Source organism: Numenius arquata, chromosome 8 (genome assembly GCF_964106895.1).
Source record: "Numenius arquata chromosome 8, bNumArq3.hap1.1, whole genome shotgun sequence".
NCBI lineage: Eukaryota > Metazoa > Chordata > Aves > Charadriiformes > Scolopacidae > Numenius > Numenius arquata.
The window spans coordinates 34,498,263-34,513,817 of NC_133583.1; the positions used below are offsets into that span (position 1 = coordinate 34,498,263).

The 15,555-nt window shown below is 51.8% G+C and overlaps 1 protein-coding gene across 3 annotated transcripts in view; it reads right to left on the reverse strand.

The window, feature by feature from the left end:
- PDE4DIP (phosphodiesterase 4D interacting protein) overlaps positions 1-15,555 on the reverse strand; it is a 30,533-nt gene that overhangs the window by 13,342 nt on the left and 1,636 nt on the right. Inside the window, exons 4-19 of one of the 3 annotated variants that reach the window (XM_074151226.1) lie at positions 15,349-15,503; positions 14,951-15,068; positions 8,744-8,863; positions 6,948-7,067; positions 6,606-6,698; positions 6,278-6,493; positions 5,593-5,751; positions 5,141-5,254; positions 4,743-4,880; positions 4,254-4,433; positions 3,769-3,963; positions 2,709-2,852; positions 1,570-1,648; positions 959-1,047; positions 657-773; positions 72-209 (exon numbers count right to left, since the gene is read on the reverse strand). In XM_074151226.1, the coding sequence (XP_074007327.1) occupies positions 72-209; positions 657-773; positions 959-1,047; positions 1,570-1,648; positions 2,709-2,852; positions 3,769-3,963; positions 4,254-4,433; positions 4,743-4,880; positions 5,141-5,254; positions 5,593-5,751; positions 6,278-6,493; positions 6,606-6,698; positions 6,948-7,067; positions 8,744-8,863; positions 14,951-15,068; positions 15,349-15,503 (2,175 nt within the window). Of the gene's footprint in view, positions 1-71; positions 210-656; positions 774-958; positions 1,048-1,563; positions 1,649-2,708; positions 2,853-3,768; positions 3,964-4,253; positions 4,434-4,742; positions 4,881-5,140; positions 5,255-5,592; positions 5,752-6,277; positions 6,494-6,605; positions 6,699-6,947; positions 7,068-8,743; positions 8,864-12,485; positions 13,620-14,950; positions 15,069-15,348; positions 15,504-15,555 lie in introns of those variants that run through there. The other 2 variants (XM_074151224.1, XM_074151225.1) reach the window with 2 other exon arrangements.

The following is a 15,555-nucleotide window of genomic DNA, read 5'->3' on the forward strand; positions in this document are numbered from 1 at the left end:
AGCAAAGCCTCATAACTGAGCACCAGCAGAAATACAAATACATCCAAGCTTGCCCCACAATGGGACATTACCTGCTGCCTTCTGTTCCCAGTAGCCTCTTGTCCTCGTGACTCTGCTATGGCCACTTTCTCCCGAAGAACCAGGACTTCTTGTGTCAGCCTTTCCACGGCTGGGATTTCTTCAGGATCCACCAGCTGCATCTGCAGATCCTGAAAACCAACAGCAGGAGCACTCAGTGAGGAAGGAATCAGTAACATGGACAGCTGCACCTTCGTAATCCTCCCCGGGACGCAACTGCCAAAAGTTTCCAGTGTTTGGAAAGACCCAGGTCCCATAAGAAAGAAATGCCAAAGCACCCAGGATGCGTTAGGCACAGACAACAGCCTGGAGCAAGAACAGACAAGGGACACAATGCTCTCTGTTTAAAGGACTCAAAGAAGGGTGTTTGGTACACATGGAGCAAAAAGCCAAATAACAACACTCTGGGGGTTTGGGACCTTTGCCTTGTGGCCAAAGTAACACAGAGGGCTGTAGGCAAACTAGCAGCCATAACATCCATGGACAGCCAGCCACACTACTCCAAGGATGTGGGGAAAGAAGAGACTCCTCTGCAGCCTTCCCAGGTGGAACTGACCCAGCACGGTGCGTTATCTCACCTTGATGAGGTCCTCTTTGATCTGGATGGTCCTGGTCAAGGACTCTATATCTGAGGCCTGCACCTGCAGCTCTTCCTCCTGCGTGGCCACAACAGTCTGGAGAGCAGTGAGCTCCCGCTAGGGAGGGAAGAGAAGTCCATGAAAGACTTCAGAAAGCCAAAACCCCACTACAAGCTGCTGCTCCATTTCTCTCACTGGGGGTACCCTCACAATGGAAGGGGGGTCCAAAACCTCCAGTGAGGCGCAGCCCAATGGTCTCCTGTAAGCAAGGGAGATCAGCACAGCCTCCATCGTAAGCTTACCCTGCTTTCCCTTTCCTTCTTTGCCATTAGCTCCAGCTCCTCTTTGGCATTAACAAGATCCTTCTCCATTTCTGCTGCTGACATCGTAACTGCAAAGACAGCTTGGTTACTGCAGCATTACCATGTGCCAGCTCTGATCCCAGGATCAGACAGAATCCCTCTTTGGCAAGACAGGTCCACAATGGTTGCACTCCCCAACACACAACCTCTTAGTGAGCATTCTTCTTCCCTGCTTCACCCTTAAACAGCACCCCAAAGCAACAGCAACATCCCAGGCCTGTTGTCCCATCCCTGGCAACGTTCAGGTGTCCTGGCCCCAAGGCAAAACCCAAACCAGTGGCACTTGTCTCAGCCCAGCCTGAACCATGAAGTCAAAACCCTTCACTGGACAGCATCAGCTCTTCAGTGGAAGCACCTCACCTCAAAGCTGCACCAGCCTTTCTCTTTCCTATTCTCCCATCCCTGAACCGTCACCCAAAGGGGAGGCACAGCTTTATTCCAAAACACTCTCAAAGCTCTGTACTCTCAGTTTCGTGTAAACATGTTTTTCCCCACAGCAAAAAACCCTGGTCACATTTGGGGACCTTGAAAGAAGCTGTCACCACACTCACCTCCCTCTGTCCTGCAGCTGCTGTCCCCCTGGGGAGGTCCGGCAATGGCTGTAGCTCCACAAGCTCTTTGCAGTATTTCCTGAAAACACAAAAGCCTCCAGGTTTGCACCTTTATGGTGAACCTGGCACTTGCAGCTTCCCCAGAGCTCCGGGATTGCAGCAAAGCTGCTGGCTGTTTTGCTGATGCCTCTCAAATGTGAGAAACCAATGAAGGGGATCTAGCCAGGTAGCACAGACAAATGAATGGCACCCAACCTAGAAACTGTATGTGTGGGCAACAGGGCTCTGGTCTTGTTTTATTTGGCACTAGGAGGGTGCTAGCAGTAAGCATCTTCATAATAAGAATTAAACAGGTTTCACTCAACTGCAGCAAACCCATCTTTCAGCTGAGATTCTACAAAGATCTACATCTTCATCCAAAGATGTGGCCCAGAGGGACCATGCAGGAAGGAAAACACAGAACTTAGTCCATATACACAACCCTGGAAGGCTCTAGAGCTCACTTTGATCCTGGGAATAAAAATGAGCAACCTGTTTACAGCTGCTTAAAAACGTTCAACACGTCAGCTCACCAATAAACCATTAACAGCTGCTCAAGTAAGAGCACAGCATATGTAGCCTTGGAGTTGTGTTCGGCCTCAAAGGGGTTTTTAGCAAAGCTGCTTTAAAAATACCAATTCCAATTGTGGAAGAGACAGCAAACAGCCAGCAGCCTCTGCCAAGAATTAGTGGGACCTAAAATTAGCTCTCTTGTCCCCTCCAGAATGTGACAATGTCAGGGAGGGGATTACAATACAGCGAGGCATCCCAGCCCAAGGAAGGACTGGGTCAAAGCTGGAAGGTCAGAGGGTGGATTTCTTTCATACTCTCATGTGCCCTAAGGACTCATACGCTGCCTGATCAAAACGAAAGGAGACACTGAGTGACAAAAGGCGGGTGGAATCAAGATCAGAACAGCCAGGCAGCATTTCTGCTCCTCAGTTTCTTCTTTTCCTCCTATAGGAAGTCTCTTCCCTAATCCCACTTTCATTTCTATCATTCTCTGTGGTGCTCCCCTCTCTCCCATTTCCTCCTGTTACCATCAGTTCTCTCTGGAACCCCGAGGCCACAGGCAGAGAAATACAGTGCACGGTTCTTACTTGTATGGACTGTTTGTCATTCTTCAACAGCCTGGCACCAGCCGACTGGGTCCCGACAGACTCCTTTCCCAACACATGCTGGCGTAGGAGTTGTAACTCGCAGCTCCTTTCAGCCAAAGCGTGTGCCATCTTCTCCGCAGCCATCTGATTGAGCAGGAAAAAAAAAACAGGGAAAGACAGAGCTGTGATCAGGAGCAGGATCCGTGTCCCTCACCTTCCTTAGAGAGTAATGGAAATCATCTCAATATTTATCTGTGACTTGAGACTGGAAACGATCTGCAAACCAGCCTGGGCGCTACTGCTCCTGGCCACTCGGAGTGACTCAACAGCAGCCCTCCCATCTCTGCTTGCCAGACAGCTGCAGCAAGGCTCAGCCTCTCTGCCTACAGAGGAACAAGCTCCTCAGTTTCTCACACCCCATTCAGGAGGGGAGAAAGACAGAGCACAGACAAAGCGGAAGAGACAGTACTTGGCCTATTAGCCCCCTTTTTATGAAAGGAAACTCAGTGCAAAGAATTTTAGGTAACGCTGGACTGCACCCAGTGTGCAAGAGTAGGTAGAGTAGGAACCGTGGCTCTTTAAGTGGCATTTACATGCCCAGGACCATGGACCAGTTTGACTAACACGTAAGTTAAGAGGCAATGAACAGAGCTTCCTCAGACTTCTGCACTACACAAGAAACAGCTCAGTCTTCCTTTTCGGCCCGGTAACACCTACATGAAGCAGCAACCATCTAACAGCCCCTCTGGTGCCTTAAGCCCAGAAGCACAGATATCTAAGAAGATCTGCACCTCCTTCTCCATCACATACACAAACCCTGCCTGGTCCACTTAATGACAGGGACATGACACCTGAACACTGCTACAAGAGCTGCTGCTTCATACCTGGTCCCACATTGAGACCAACCTAGGAACAGCTGATGGCATCTCACATGGTTCTTCAACACTCAGCAGCTCCACCAGGCTGCACTAACAGCAGCCAGAGAGCAGTTTCTGTTTGCTTAATGCAAGGCAGAGTCATCCACCCCAGCTTCCCCACTGTGGCACTGCAGACAACTCACTCGGCTCTGCTGCTCCTTGGTGCTCATAGCCTGCAGCAGCTCCCGGATTTCAGCATCATGCTCCATGGTCTGACGGTTCCAGTCGCTGAGGAGATCCTGCAGCATCTTCTCCTTGCGCTGGAGACGCAAGCACAGCTCCTCTGCTACCTCGCTCTGCCCTGGGCCCAGCTTGCACAGCAGAGTTGCTGTAAGCTCCTGAGCAAGAGGAGGAAGAGAGAAATGGAAATGTTGCTACATTGCAGCTGCAGCTAAAGAACTGCAAGTTCTTCAAGGATGAACAGATCTTCTCGGCTGGGTGTAGCCGAGAGAGCAGTGTCTCAGCAAGCACAGGTATTTACAGGTCCCAAATGCAGCTGTCTTCCAAACCAATGGGCACAGGTTCAAGTGCCTTCCTCGGAGGCGGGCAGCCAGGAGACTCTGGTTTGGGACTCCTCTGTCTGCAGGCAAACTGGCTGAAGGCTCAGGAAGCCAAGTTAAGGCCTTACCTCCACTTCCTTGTTCCTGTCATGTAGGCAGGTCTGCAGCTGCTGGATGATCCCCTCCTGCTCCTTCTGCCTGCTGCAGGATTTGGCCTCAATCTCTTCCTTGAGCCAGCGGAGGTTTTGGCAGGTTGCTGACATCTGCTCCAGTTCCAGGGTTTTGGCTTTCAGGAGACTGTCCAGGCTCTGGGGACCACAACAGAAGCAGCTCAACCAGGGACAGGGACTTTATCCTGAATTAAGCAGAACCGGAAGTACCAGTCTCTCCTACCAGTGGAGTCATACAGATTCACCCCCATCCTCTCCAGGTAACACACTCACTTCTACACCCAGCTCAGAAACATCAGTGACCCAGGAACTTGCCCCACATACAGGGACAGAGGAAAGCCAACACCCTGCAGGTGCTCTCTCCAGCAACAACCACAGCATTCACAGGAAGGTTTGCCTAGCACCACAGCCAGCCTGGACTTCGCATGCCCAGTTACAAGCACTCACATGAATGGTGGCCTCATTGCTGGATAGGACATTGCGCAGCCTCTCCAGGTCACTTCCACGCTCCCTTATTGAGAGACGAAGCTGTTGCAGCTCTTTCTCCTTCTTCTCCAGGGCACAGAACTTCTCATCTACTGCTCGCTAGGGTGAGAAGAGGTGATCACTCAGAATGGGGTAGTAGTGCTCTGTAGCCCGCCACCCGCTTTGTGGGGTGGGCTCTCCCTTTCAGAGGACTTCTCTGGAAGGCTGAGTGAGCCACGACATAGTGGCTCCTTCTCTGGAAGGCTGAGAGAGCACAAGACATGGTCACCCCTTGGCCAGCCTGGGGCTGCACTGCGGATGGTACTCAAAGGCTGAGCTGCAGGGAAAACAGGGAGACATCACTAACAGACTGTGCTCACCTCCAAAGCAGCATCCCTGTCATTGACCCGCTGCTGCAGTTTCTCCAACATGGCATTCATGGCTGCAGGGCTCTTCTCCAAGCTTTTCTGGCATTGCAGAAGTTCCCTTGATTCCTAGAGGTCATACACTCCCACAGTACAATTGTCAGTCCAGAAACCCCCCAGACAGCAGCACAGGAGAATCAGGGATACCTACTTCCACCCTACACTTGGTCTACTCCCCACAGAGTTGAGTCCCCAGTTGACTGGCACCTGCCAGGCATTGCTATGGGCTGAGGCACTCAGATACCAGTGCCTTCTTCCTCACCGTGGGAGCCCAGAAGCCTCCCTTTCTTTCCTTTCTTCGGGGGGCATGCATGAAAGCTACAGCCTGACTTTTGCATTGCCAAATACCAAAGAAGGAGCAGGGGCCCTGGCTACTTACACTCAATTTGAATCTTTCTGCATCTTACCTGCAGAAGCTGTTCCTTGCGAGCCAGATTCTGACTCAAACACTGAATTCTCTGCTCCTGGGCCTGCAGCTCATGGCATTTCTCCCACTCCGCAGTCTGGAGCTGCTGAGTCTTGTCCTGCAGCTCTGCCTGCAGCTGCTGCACCACAGCACGCAGCTCCTGCAAGGGAAAAGCACCTATCTTGGCAGTCAGTCTCAACACACCTGTAAACAGCAGGCCAATCTGAAGAAGCCAAAGGCTGTGGGAGCAGCCAAAAATGCTCTGCAATACTGCAGCTTTTACAACTCAAAATATACTTCCATGGTGATGAACTTTGAATTTATTTCATTTCCCAGGTATCCACTCATCTAAGTCCCTTGCTCTGGCCCCAGGCAGAGCTTTAGTCACAGCTAACCTGTGCAGAAGCGCACATTAACTTTGTCACACTGCAAAAACAGATGGAACATTTGTACCAGCCAAAAACATACCAGTGACAACACACCCACTATAAAGTGTCTTTGTCAATTCTAAATCCTCAGATACAAAGCTAAGGAGGCTGGATAATCCTCCACACGTGATACGGGGTTAGTCAAGTGTGCCCAGACTGGTGTAGGCAGAAATGACAAATGAGAGCAGAGTACTGACTACATCAGTGCTTCTTAAGTCATGTAGACCCTGAGACTTCCAAACCAAGTATTTGTCATACCTGGTTGTGTTTCCAGGTTGCCTCTTTCTGCTGCTCTTCCTCATGCACTGTGGTCTCCAAGAGCTGGGTTGCTCTCCTGGCTTCAGCCAGTTGATGCTCTTTCTGGCGCTGAGCTCTTTTCAGTTTCTGCACCTCCAGCTTGGTGCAGAAAAGCGTGTTCTGAAGATCTAGCAGTGACATTTGCTGCTCCTGGGATGACAGTGGGCTCTCCGACATCTAACAAGAGAGGGAAGCAGAGAAGCTCAAGAATCACTTAATGAGAGGGATTTAAAAATCAGGATCCCTGCAGAACGAAGCCTGATGTATTCGAGGCTTTCCAGGGACATACCTGCAACTGTCCCAGATGGCTTCTGTGTAACATATCCCGCAGCTTGGTCATTGTCTCATTCTGCCCTTCAATGATACGGTACAGCTCTTCTGTCTACAAGGCAAAGGATAGGAAGACCATTCATTGGCAAACCAAGCACAAACCCTCCTGTCCCAAGCCTCCAGCGTGGATTATGACACATGTCAGTGTCACACAAAAGAAAGAGCTTCACAAGAAAAAATTTAATGAGATCCAGGACGCATAGCAATGACCTAAGCATTCCTTTTCAGTCACTGCCTACAGGGCTAGTACACTTTCTTCTCTCAGTGAGCACCAACCACCCTGTCTCCCCAGCACTATTACCTTACTCTCCTTGCTCTTCAGGGCCTCATTCAGACTCTGGATTGTACGATCTTGCCTCTGTGATGTTTCTTGGACAGATTTTAATTCAAAATTCAATTCATTCAGCTTTTCCTGTAACACCTAAAGACAGAAATGTGTTTTGTTAATCCTGCCTAATGCTCTATACAAATACTCTCAGGACTCCCTCCACTCCTTACTCAAGTCCATACAGCCCAGGTGTTCACTACATCATGATAAACATGGCTCCCTCTAGAGTCTGTAAATACTGTTTGAGCTGGGTGGAGACCAGTGAGTAAACACAAAGCCTTCAGTCCCTCCACAGGACTGTTCCAGTGCTTCTGGTCCCACCACCAATGCAGCACCTACATGCAGGGCTGAGGTTCCAGGCTTGGGTTCACATATCACACTGCCTCCCACATACCCCGGGAGAGCCTCGCTCAGACTGCCCAGCAGCCTTGCTAGTTTTTATCATTTGTTTCTGTTCCCTTAAGAGGGAAGGCTGCTTCAGCCCACAAACCTCCCAAGAGATCTGAGCAAAAAAAAATCAACATAGAGAAGCTACACATTCTAAAAACTGTCCCCTTTGCTTCTGAGGTCCTCCAGAGCACTGTAGCTGCCCCTTTAGAGTCTTCCAGCCCCTTCTCTTACTCAGAGGCTAATCTAGTTTCAAGTTCTGGCTTCAGCACAACAGAGTCTTGCCAGTGCCAGCATGCCAACAGCATGGCCACAATGCAAAGGGAAACATCTCACAAGTCTCCATGGCTGATTTAGAACCTGAGAAACCTTTGCCTTTGACATTTTCACCCTAAAGATACTGCCATCTCAAACACTTTTAGGACAGTTCTCTGCTTTCACCGTAACGTTCATGATGCAGCACACATTGTGCATTTAAGCAACTGCTTGTTAGTATTTCTAAACATGCTGCCTGTTGGCATTCCTAGCCTTGGATGATATGCGTCTTCCTCAGAACTTAACACAAGCCTCAATTTCTTAAGGAGTTGGTGCTGCCACATGATTTCCTCTTGTTGCTCGTTAGTTTACACACCTGTCACGTTATCTCTTCTCTAAGAGACACTCCCTCTAAACTGTTTAAACACTTCCAACTGCTTTTACTGGGCCATGGGCCTCTATTTCCCTGTCACCCTTTGAGGTCCAGGCAGCTCCAAGAGCTTACAGCTGTCCCCGGATTTAAATAAAGATCCCATCCAAATGTTTTTTTTTCCATTTAGCCCCTCTGTTTTCTCAGTGAGTGTAATTTACCTTAGAGTTCAAGAGCATAACTAAGAACATCTACCCCTCACAACACATGTTATATTTGATCTGCCTCAAGACAACTCAGCTGCATGTTTCTTTCCTAAGAAAGACTTTAAATCTAAATGAAAACAGGACCCCCCCTGAGCTCATCTCCCTTAGCGCTTGCAAAAAAGAAAGGCAGCTGTCTCAAAAGGCAGGTGCCTTCCTCTCCTGCACCAGGCTCAGCCCATGCAAACCCAAGAGACAGGGAAATAGCCCTCTGCATCTCTGCTTCACCAGCTCCCAGAAGGCTCACCAGGCAAGTGGGAAGTTCTTGAAAAATAATGGTTTGCAATAATAAATACGGAAAATAAATATGCACAGCTGCAGAAAAAAGTAAATGCTTTTACCTCAAGCTGGCAGACAAGAGCACTGAGAACCATGTGTCAGCACAAACACCCTTGCTGGAACACAGGTGCAGATGCCTGCCTCTGGCCAGGCTAGGAAGCACCCTCCAACATCAGACTCACTAGGCACTGAATTTGCTGTTCATGAAGAAATACCTTGTTGGCAGCTTCAAACTGCTGGATTTTGCCCTGCAGCTCTGCAGCATGCAGATCGGACACGTGCTTCCCTGCTGCAGGATCATCTGGAGCCGTCTGCTGATGTTCATCCTGCAAATTCTGAAAGAAAAAAGGGAAAAAAAAAAAAAAAAGAGAAATAGCTAAAGTCTTGCACTGGCTTCTTCTATTCAGCTGTCAGCCCTCAGAGGCCTTGCAGCATGGGCTTAAATATGCCCCTCTGGGCTTTTCTAACTGCCTCCGAAACATTCTGCCCATGTCTCTTCACTTGGCTGGTAGGCTGGCACCTACCAGCTCTCTGCCTGACCTGCCACGAGTTCCCCAATACCCCGAGGCTCTGGTTGGGCTCCCTGTCTCTCCTCATTCCCATACTGTGAACCGAGAAGCTTGTCTGGCTCTAACCACTGTCTGCAGGCTGATGATGGATCTGCTCCCCACACCCAAGTCACGTCCCTGAAACCTCTCCCCTTCCTACATACCCTGCTGGCAGCTTCAAAATGCTTCAAAACAAGGTCAGCACCAAATCAAACTCCTTCCCATGTTCTGCCAAGCTTCTCCTCCTTAATCTAGCCCACAACCTTCAATCATTTCTACCAGCTACCCTCCTGCTGGGACCTGGCAGTTGTGTCGTCCCCTCCCCCCCCCAACTCTGAACCCCTCCACTTGTGATTCTCTGGGCTCTCTTTCACAGCTCCCCATGCTCCAGCACCCATGCCATGTGCTATTCCCTGCAGCTCCACAAGCCGTACCAAATTCAGTGCCACAGCTGAGATTTTTTTCATGACACAAACCCGTTTATTGAGAAAGAAAACAGCCCACTTTCTGATGCGTGGCCTGCCAGACCCTGCTGGCTGAGCGCACACTAATCCCTTGTCATCCCTTCTTATCCTTGTGCTACCTCCCGCTTAGTGTGTTGTTAACTCCTGAGAGCAGCATTCAAACCAGCCACCCACCCCAGCCCTCACAGGACTCGTTAAGTATTCCTGAATATTACCAGCGATATGAGATCGATTGTACTAGTGTCTGTTTCAAGTGGGAGCCCTGGCAAGGGCAGGGTTACAGCGCAGAGGCTATGAGAACACAGCAGAGCTTTTCAGGGCGCACACAGGAGCACCAGCTCCAGGCACCACAGCTCAGAGAGAACACCACCCAACCCCGATCAGCCCCATCAGACCGAATCCTCATCTTCAACAGCCACAGAAACACTGTTTCTGGGAAAGACAGGCAGCACAGGGGAGCTCCCCCTGACCTGTGCATTGCCTCTCACGTACAGAAGCATCCATGCAGAAGCAATGCTTCCCTTCACCCTGGTGTTTTGTTAAGATTTTAGTTGAAAACTTAAAACAGTCACAGCAAGTAATTTCAAATTTGCCCAGCCAGAAGGCTTCAAATCAGACAGGGAAAGCTGCTGGAATCTGTCACAGCAGCTATTTTGAAATAAGGTTGATGAAAGGGAAAAAAAAAAAACCAAACACACACACCTTTCCTCAGAATTTGCACATTCCAAAGAAAAATAAGCACAAAGCTTGCGAAGAGCTAAGAGTAGGGAGGGGAAGGCACATCCAGCAGAGTCCAAAGTCCCAAAGCCCAAGCTGCCTCCCTCGTGTTTCACCGCAGCCATGTCAGGAGCACGGCTCCCCAGCGGTTTCTCCTACATCAGCATTTTACTGACAATCCCTCCTCAGTACAGCTCCAACATCAGCACACACTAACCTAGACAGAATACTTATTTAAAAAACAACAATGATAATAATCGTGGCGTTATCTAAGCCTCCCAAGATCACATCTGCCCAGAACAGAGAGTAAAAGATGGTCTGTCAGTCAGGCTATGCTTCCCTCTCTGCCAGCATGGCACCACAGGCAGCTGCAAAAGTGTGTGTCTGACAAAGGCTGGGTTTGGTGGCATTTTTCTGGGGCTGCGGTGATGAAGAGGAAGAATCGTTGTTTCAAGAAAATACCCAAGAAGAGAATACCTACGAGATCACATGCCCTGAAACCAGATCTCTCAGTCATCGTAGCTTACAGCAGTAAATTTAAAGAGAACTGCAGTTTCCCAAAGGCAGTAAGGGAACTGTGGCCCTATATACCCTATATATTTCTTTCACATTACCAGAATGGCATTTATGCATATGAATTGCTGGACAGCAGTACCCGACTTTAAAGTGTTGCTCATACAAAGAGAAAGAAAAATCATTTATACAAGAACCGTTTAGTTCACTAGCTGCATCTGACTTCCCATTATTGCCGTTAAAGCCATCCAAAGGATTAAGCGCTTTCCCCCTTCTGCCAGACCCTGCACCAAAGCCCGTAATTGCTGCTGCCACCATGGCAAGAAACAGGCAGTAAAAAAATCCTGCAGGATTAATTCCCAGCAGAGATGATTGGATGGCAGAGGCTGGAGGTACTCCTCTAAAGCAGTTCCAAGAGGAGGATGGCAAGGCGTGACACAAAGCCAAGCCGTAAACACGCCACATTGATTGTGACACGTTCCGTTAGGAGAAAGCCTATTTCTAGATATCCCTAAATATACTCCCAGCAGTGAAAACTGGTAGCAAGCAACACAGACTACAGGAGCAGCAACGCCCTGCTTCACATCTTCAGTCGCTGGCTGCCAGCGCAACATCTTTGTGCGCCAGCTGAAAATAATTTTTCCTGCATTCCGCCCTAGCATCATCTCTTAAGCAGGTTTTTATGGGAAAAGCACACAGCTCTGGGAAACGCCCGAGCAGATGGGACAGCAAGCAGCGCTGGCTAAATAGGAAGTGTAATTCAGCACAGCTACAGTTGCCATAGTAATAAACAAGCATTTTTCTAATCCCTCAGGCTACCTAGAGCATTAGACAGCGCTAAGGCTGCTAATGGGAATGCAATTAGGCTCACATGGATATTCCTGAATTGAAGCTGACTGAGGCCTTCTATTCATTAAGGCAAGTGGTAAAGGAGTTACAAGTTCAGCTTTTTGACTGCATACTAATGAAGATTTCATTAAAGCCAGCGAAACAGAGGCAATCCAGAGCTACGCAATGACTACCACTGAGGCAGATAACAGCACCAGGAAGTCCCATGAAAGCAGGAGCTCTCATCACCTCTCAGCAGCACCTGCCATTAATTGATGAATCTTTTCAAAGGATCAGAAAATAAACCAATTATCTAGAACACCAACCCTAAAGTCATCCTCTAGCACAAATCCACCTGCAAGGAAAACACCTTTTCCTCAGGGCACATGCCACAGATCCCTGTGTGGATCTGCACGTTAGGCAGGTTGGAGGCCTGATCTGCAGAGGCAGACGCACTGAACTATCACCCGGGTACAAAGCAAACACACTGGAAAACACATGCCCAGAAGCTTAAAACACTCCCTTTGGTTGTGGATAAAACTCACACTGCCCTCTTAAAGAGAAAGCTAAAGTGAAACTGGTGTTTTCTCAGCAGAAAAAGGACAAAGCATGCAAAGAGCTTAGACCCATCTAGCAGCCTGCATTGACAGGGAGGGCTGATGGAGGGAGGAAGCTTAATTTCCCAGAACACAAGGAGGAAACAGATGACAAGAGAATGACAGAGGAGAGAGGCAGCACACCTAAAAAGGACCGATCTGCCTATTCTTAGCCCTGGGTTCAGCGACACGTGGCTGTCTGTATTATCTCAGCACAGAAGAATCCCTAGTGGGCTCTGCGTCAGGCCACAGAGACACTGCTCAATCGAACAGTGGCACAATGACCTCTACCTGTACCCGCAGTGGCATATAATCCTCACAGAGGTCGTCCCACAGCTCCTGTAGTTCAGAAATCTCCAGGGAAAGACCCAAAGGAACTCTGGAAAAAGATTTTCTGTCTGCGTTCAGGAAGGCAGAACCAGCACACACGCTGCCATCTGCCGAGTCATGGCTGAGCTTGGGAGGTGGCAAGGTGGACTTCACAGGAATAGGTAGCCTGCTGCCTCGGGGGCTCTGAATGGGTTTGTAGTCCAAAGCCTTGATCAAGTTGAGGGCCAGCTCCAGCCTGTTCCCACTCAGAGAAGAGTTTGGGGTCATTCGATCATCCGAGAAATCGTCGCATTTCCCATTCCCTTTCACCCCCTTATCCGCATCTTCGTCCTTCTGCTGCGGAGGGCTTGCCTCCACAGTCGTGTCCAGAGACTCAACAGAGGAGGCAGGAGTGCCTTCTTCCATGCTCTCCCCATCCACAGGGCCTCTGGTGCTGGTGGACTCTGCCACATCGCACACGGATGACTCCTCATTACCCATGCTGGCTGACCATCGGCTGGACAGCCCACAGGAGATGCTTCTGGCCACCTTGCGCGGCACTTTGCAAATCGCTTCATAGTCAGCATCAGCCACCCGCAGCGCAGCACAGCCACGGCAGCGCCGTGGGCGGTTACTCGCTCCCTCTGAAGTGTGGCAGCTGTGTAGCTCCAAGCTGTGCTCTTCTTGATCCGTCCAATATTCATATCCAGAATAAGCAAAATCCTCCTGAAGGAGGGCAGCGTACCGTACATCAGGCAGGTTAGAAAGGTCCACAGTCCCATCCCCAGCTCTGTCATCTGTACTAGAGTCTTCATTGTTCCTGCGGTACATGCTTGCAATGCAGAACTTGAGGCGGTCTTTCTCCAGCAGCAGTTTCTGCAAGCGCTCAATGGAGAGGGCTTCGATGCGTGCGATGACAGTGTCGAACCTGTAGATGCGGTCCAGCATGAAGGCACACTTGCTGCAAGCAAACTCGGATTTGCCATCCCGGCACAGCTCCCTGCCCAGGACATGGGAGAGCAGCACCTGAAGGTTCAGCTTGGCCGCCGTGTGGAAGATCCATCGCCGCTGGTTGCCACACAGCTCCCGGGCACAGATCCGGCAGGTTTCCTTCATCCTCCCTCCCGACCAGCACCCAAACCTACTTCTGGGGGTTCTCAAGAGACCTTCCTGAGGCCTCTACCGCTCACTCAGTGCATCTCCCAGGGCACAGCTCCCTCAAACCCTGAGTGTATCAGCACTTCTCACCTCACCAATACCCGCTTTTTAAAGGGGTGACACGCCGGGACTCCTGGCAATACAGAAACATCCCACCCTACAACATCCCTACAACATCTCCTTCACATCTCGGCTGCCCCTCTCTCCTGGCTGTCCCCCTCCCCTCTCTTCGCTGCCCCCCCTCCTCACAGCTCCCCCTACTCCAAGGCTGCCCCCTCTCTCCTCGCTGTCCCCCTTCCTCGGGGCTGCCCCTCACCCCGGGCTGCCCCCCTGCCCCACAGGCCCCGCCGCTCTGCCTCCCCCCGCCGCCGCCGCCGCGGATGCTCCTGCCACGGCGGCGCCCGGCTTCTGGCTCAGATTTCAAGATGGCGGCCCACGACCGCCCCCACGCATGCACGAAGGCCTCACCGCCTGCCGGGACTTGTAGTCACCGAGCGCAGAGATTGCGCATGCGCAGCGGCTGCCTGCGGCCCGCCCCGGGCACACGTGGGGCTGGTGCTGACAGCGACAGTGACCGTGACAGTGCAGGGCCAGTAGTGGGGCCCGGTCCCAATGCCACTGCCCCGCTCCAGTGCCAGCGCCCCTCTCTAGTGCCTGTCCCCGGTGCCAGGTCCCCACCCCAGTGCCAGCACCACGTCCCAGTCACCACTGCCAATGGCCAGCCCCAGCAGTCAGCACCCGGGGAGCACATCCCCACCACATAAGGCCACCAGCAGCCATGCACCAGTAAGGTGCCCGGTGCCACCCAGCGGGCACACACCAGGGTCCCCCCGTTGGGCCACCACACAGGCAGCTTGCCTACTGGTGGCCCACGGCTGCTGTGCCACCGAGAGGCAGCATGGCCAGAGGAGCCATGTCGCTGCCAGGAACATGCTGCTCTACTCCCTCACGGCCCCGAAATCCTGCCTGGCACAGCACCAGGCTGTCAGGGGTATTTTAAGACCTAGGATTTAAACGGCAGACAGGCTCAGGCGGCACCGACAGCCAGAGAAGGACTGCACAGGCTGGTGGCCTCTCCCCTGACACCCCCACCAGGTCCTCCCGGCCCCCTCCTCCCCCCAGCACCATGGCACAGCTGTGCAAACGCCCGACACTGCCGGGCTGGATGTGGCACAGGCCTGGCCATAGCCCCAGAAGGGGACAAGGATGACAACTGCCGGCCGAGTCCTGGGCGGGTGCACTCCCCCCTGAGGTGCTGGTTTGGTGTCCCCCCATGCTTGCCCACCCACCTGCCCCCCCACAGCTGGGGGCTCCTCCAGGCGCTGTTGCAGGTCACGCTTCTTGGCCGACAGGGTTTCCACGAGCTGGTTGCTGGCTGCCAGCTCTTGGGTCAGCTCTTCGATCCTTCTGAAAGGGAGGGAAGGGCAGGGGACACTCATGCAGTGGGGTGGCCCGAGGATGGCACTGGCGACAGCTTGGGGGAGGCAGTCTCTGGGACAAAGCAGAGCAGCCTCTGGGCTGCTCCCCCCTCCCCACAGCCCAATTCTCTCCCCTTGGGGTGACCCCTCCACCCCCCCAGATACCCGCAGCCCCCTGGCCCTGCACAGCACCAGGCCCTTGGTAGTCCCCAAGGACCAGCACAGGGCACAGGATGGCAGCACAGAGGGGACGGGTCCTGGGCACCCACCTCTGGGCCACGGCATTGCAGCCATCATCGCTCCTGTCTTCCTCCTTTGACCTTACAGCTTCCTTCAGCTTCCCTGCCAGCTCCCGGCACCGCTCTGCTTCGGCTCTGGCCAGCGCTGTGGCCTGCTCGGCCTCATTCCGTGCCAGCCTGGCCTCCTGCGTGGCAGTGGAGTAAGCCCAGAGATCTGGCCCTTGCTCTACCACTGCC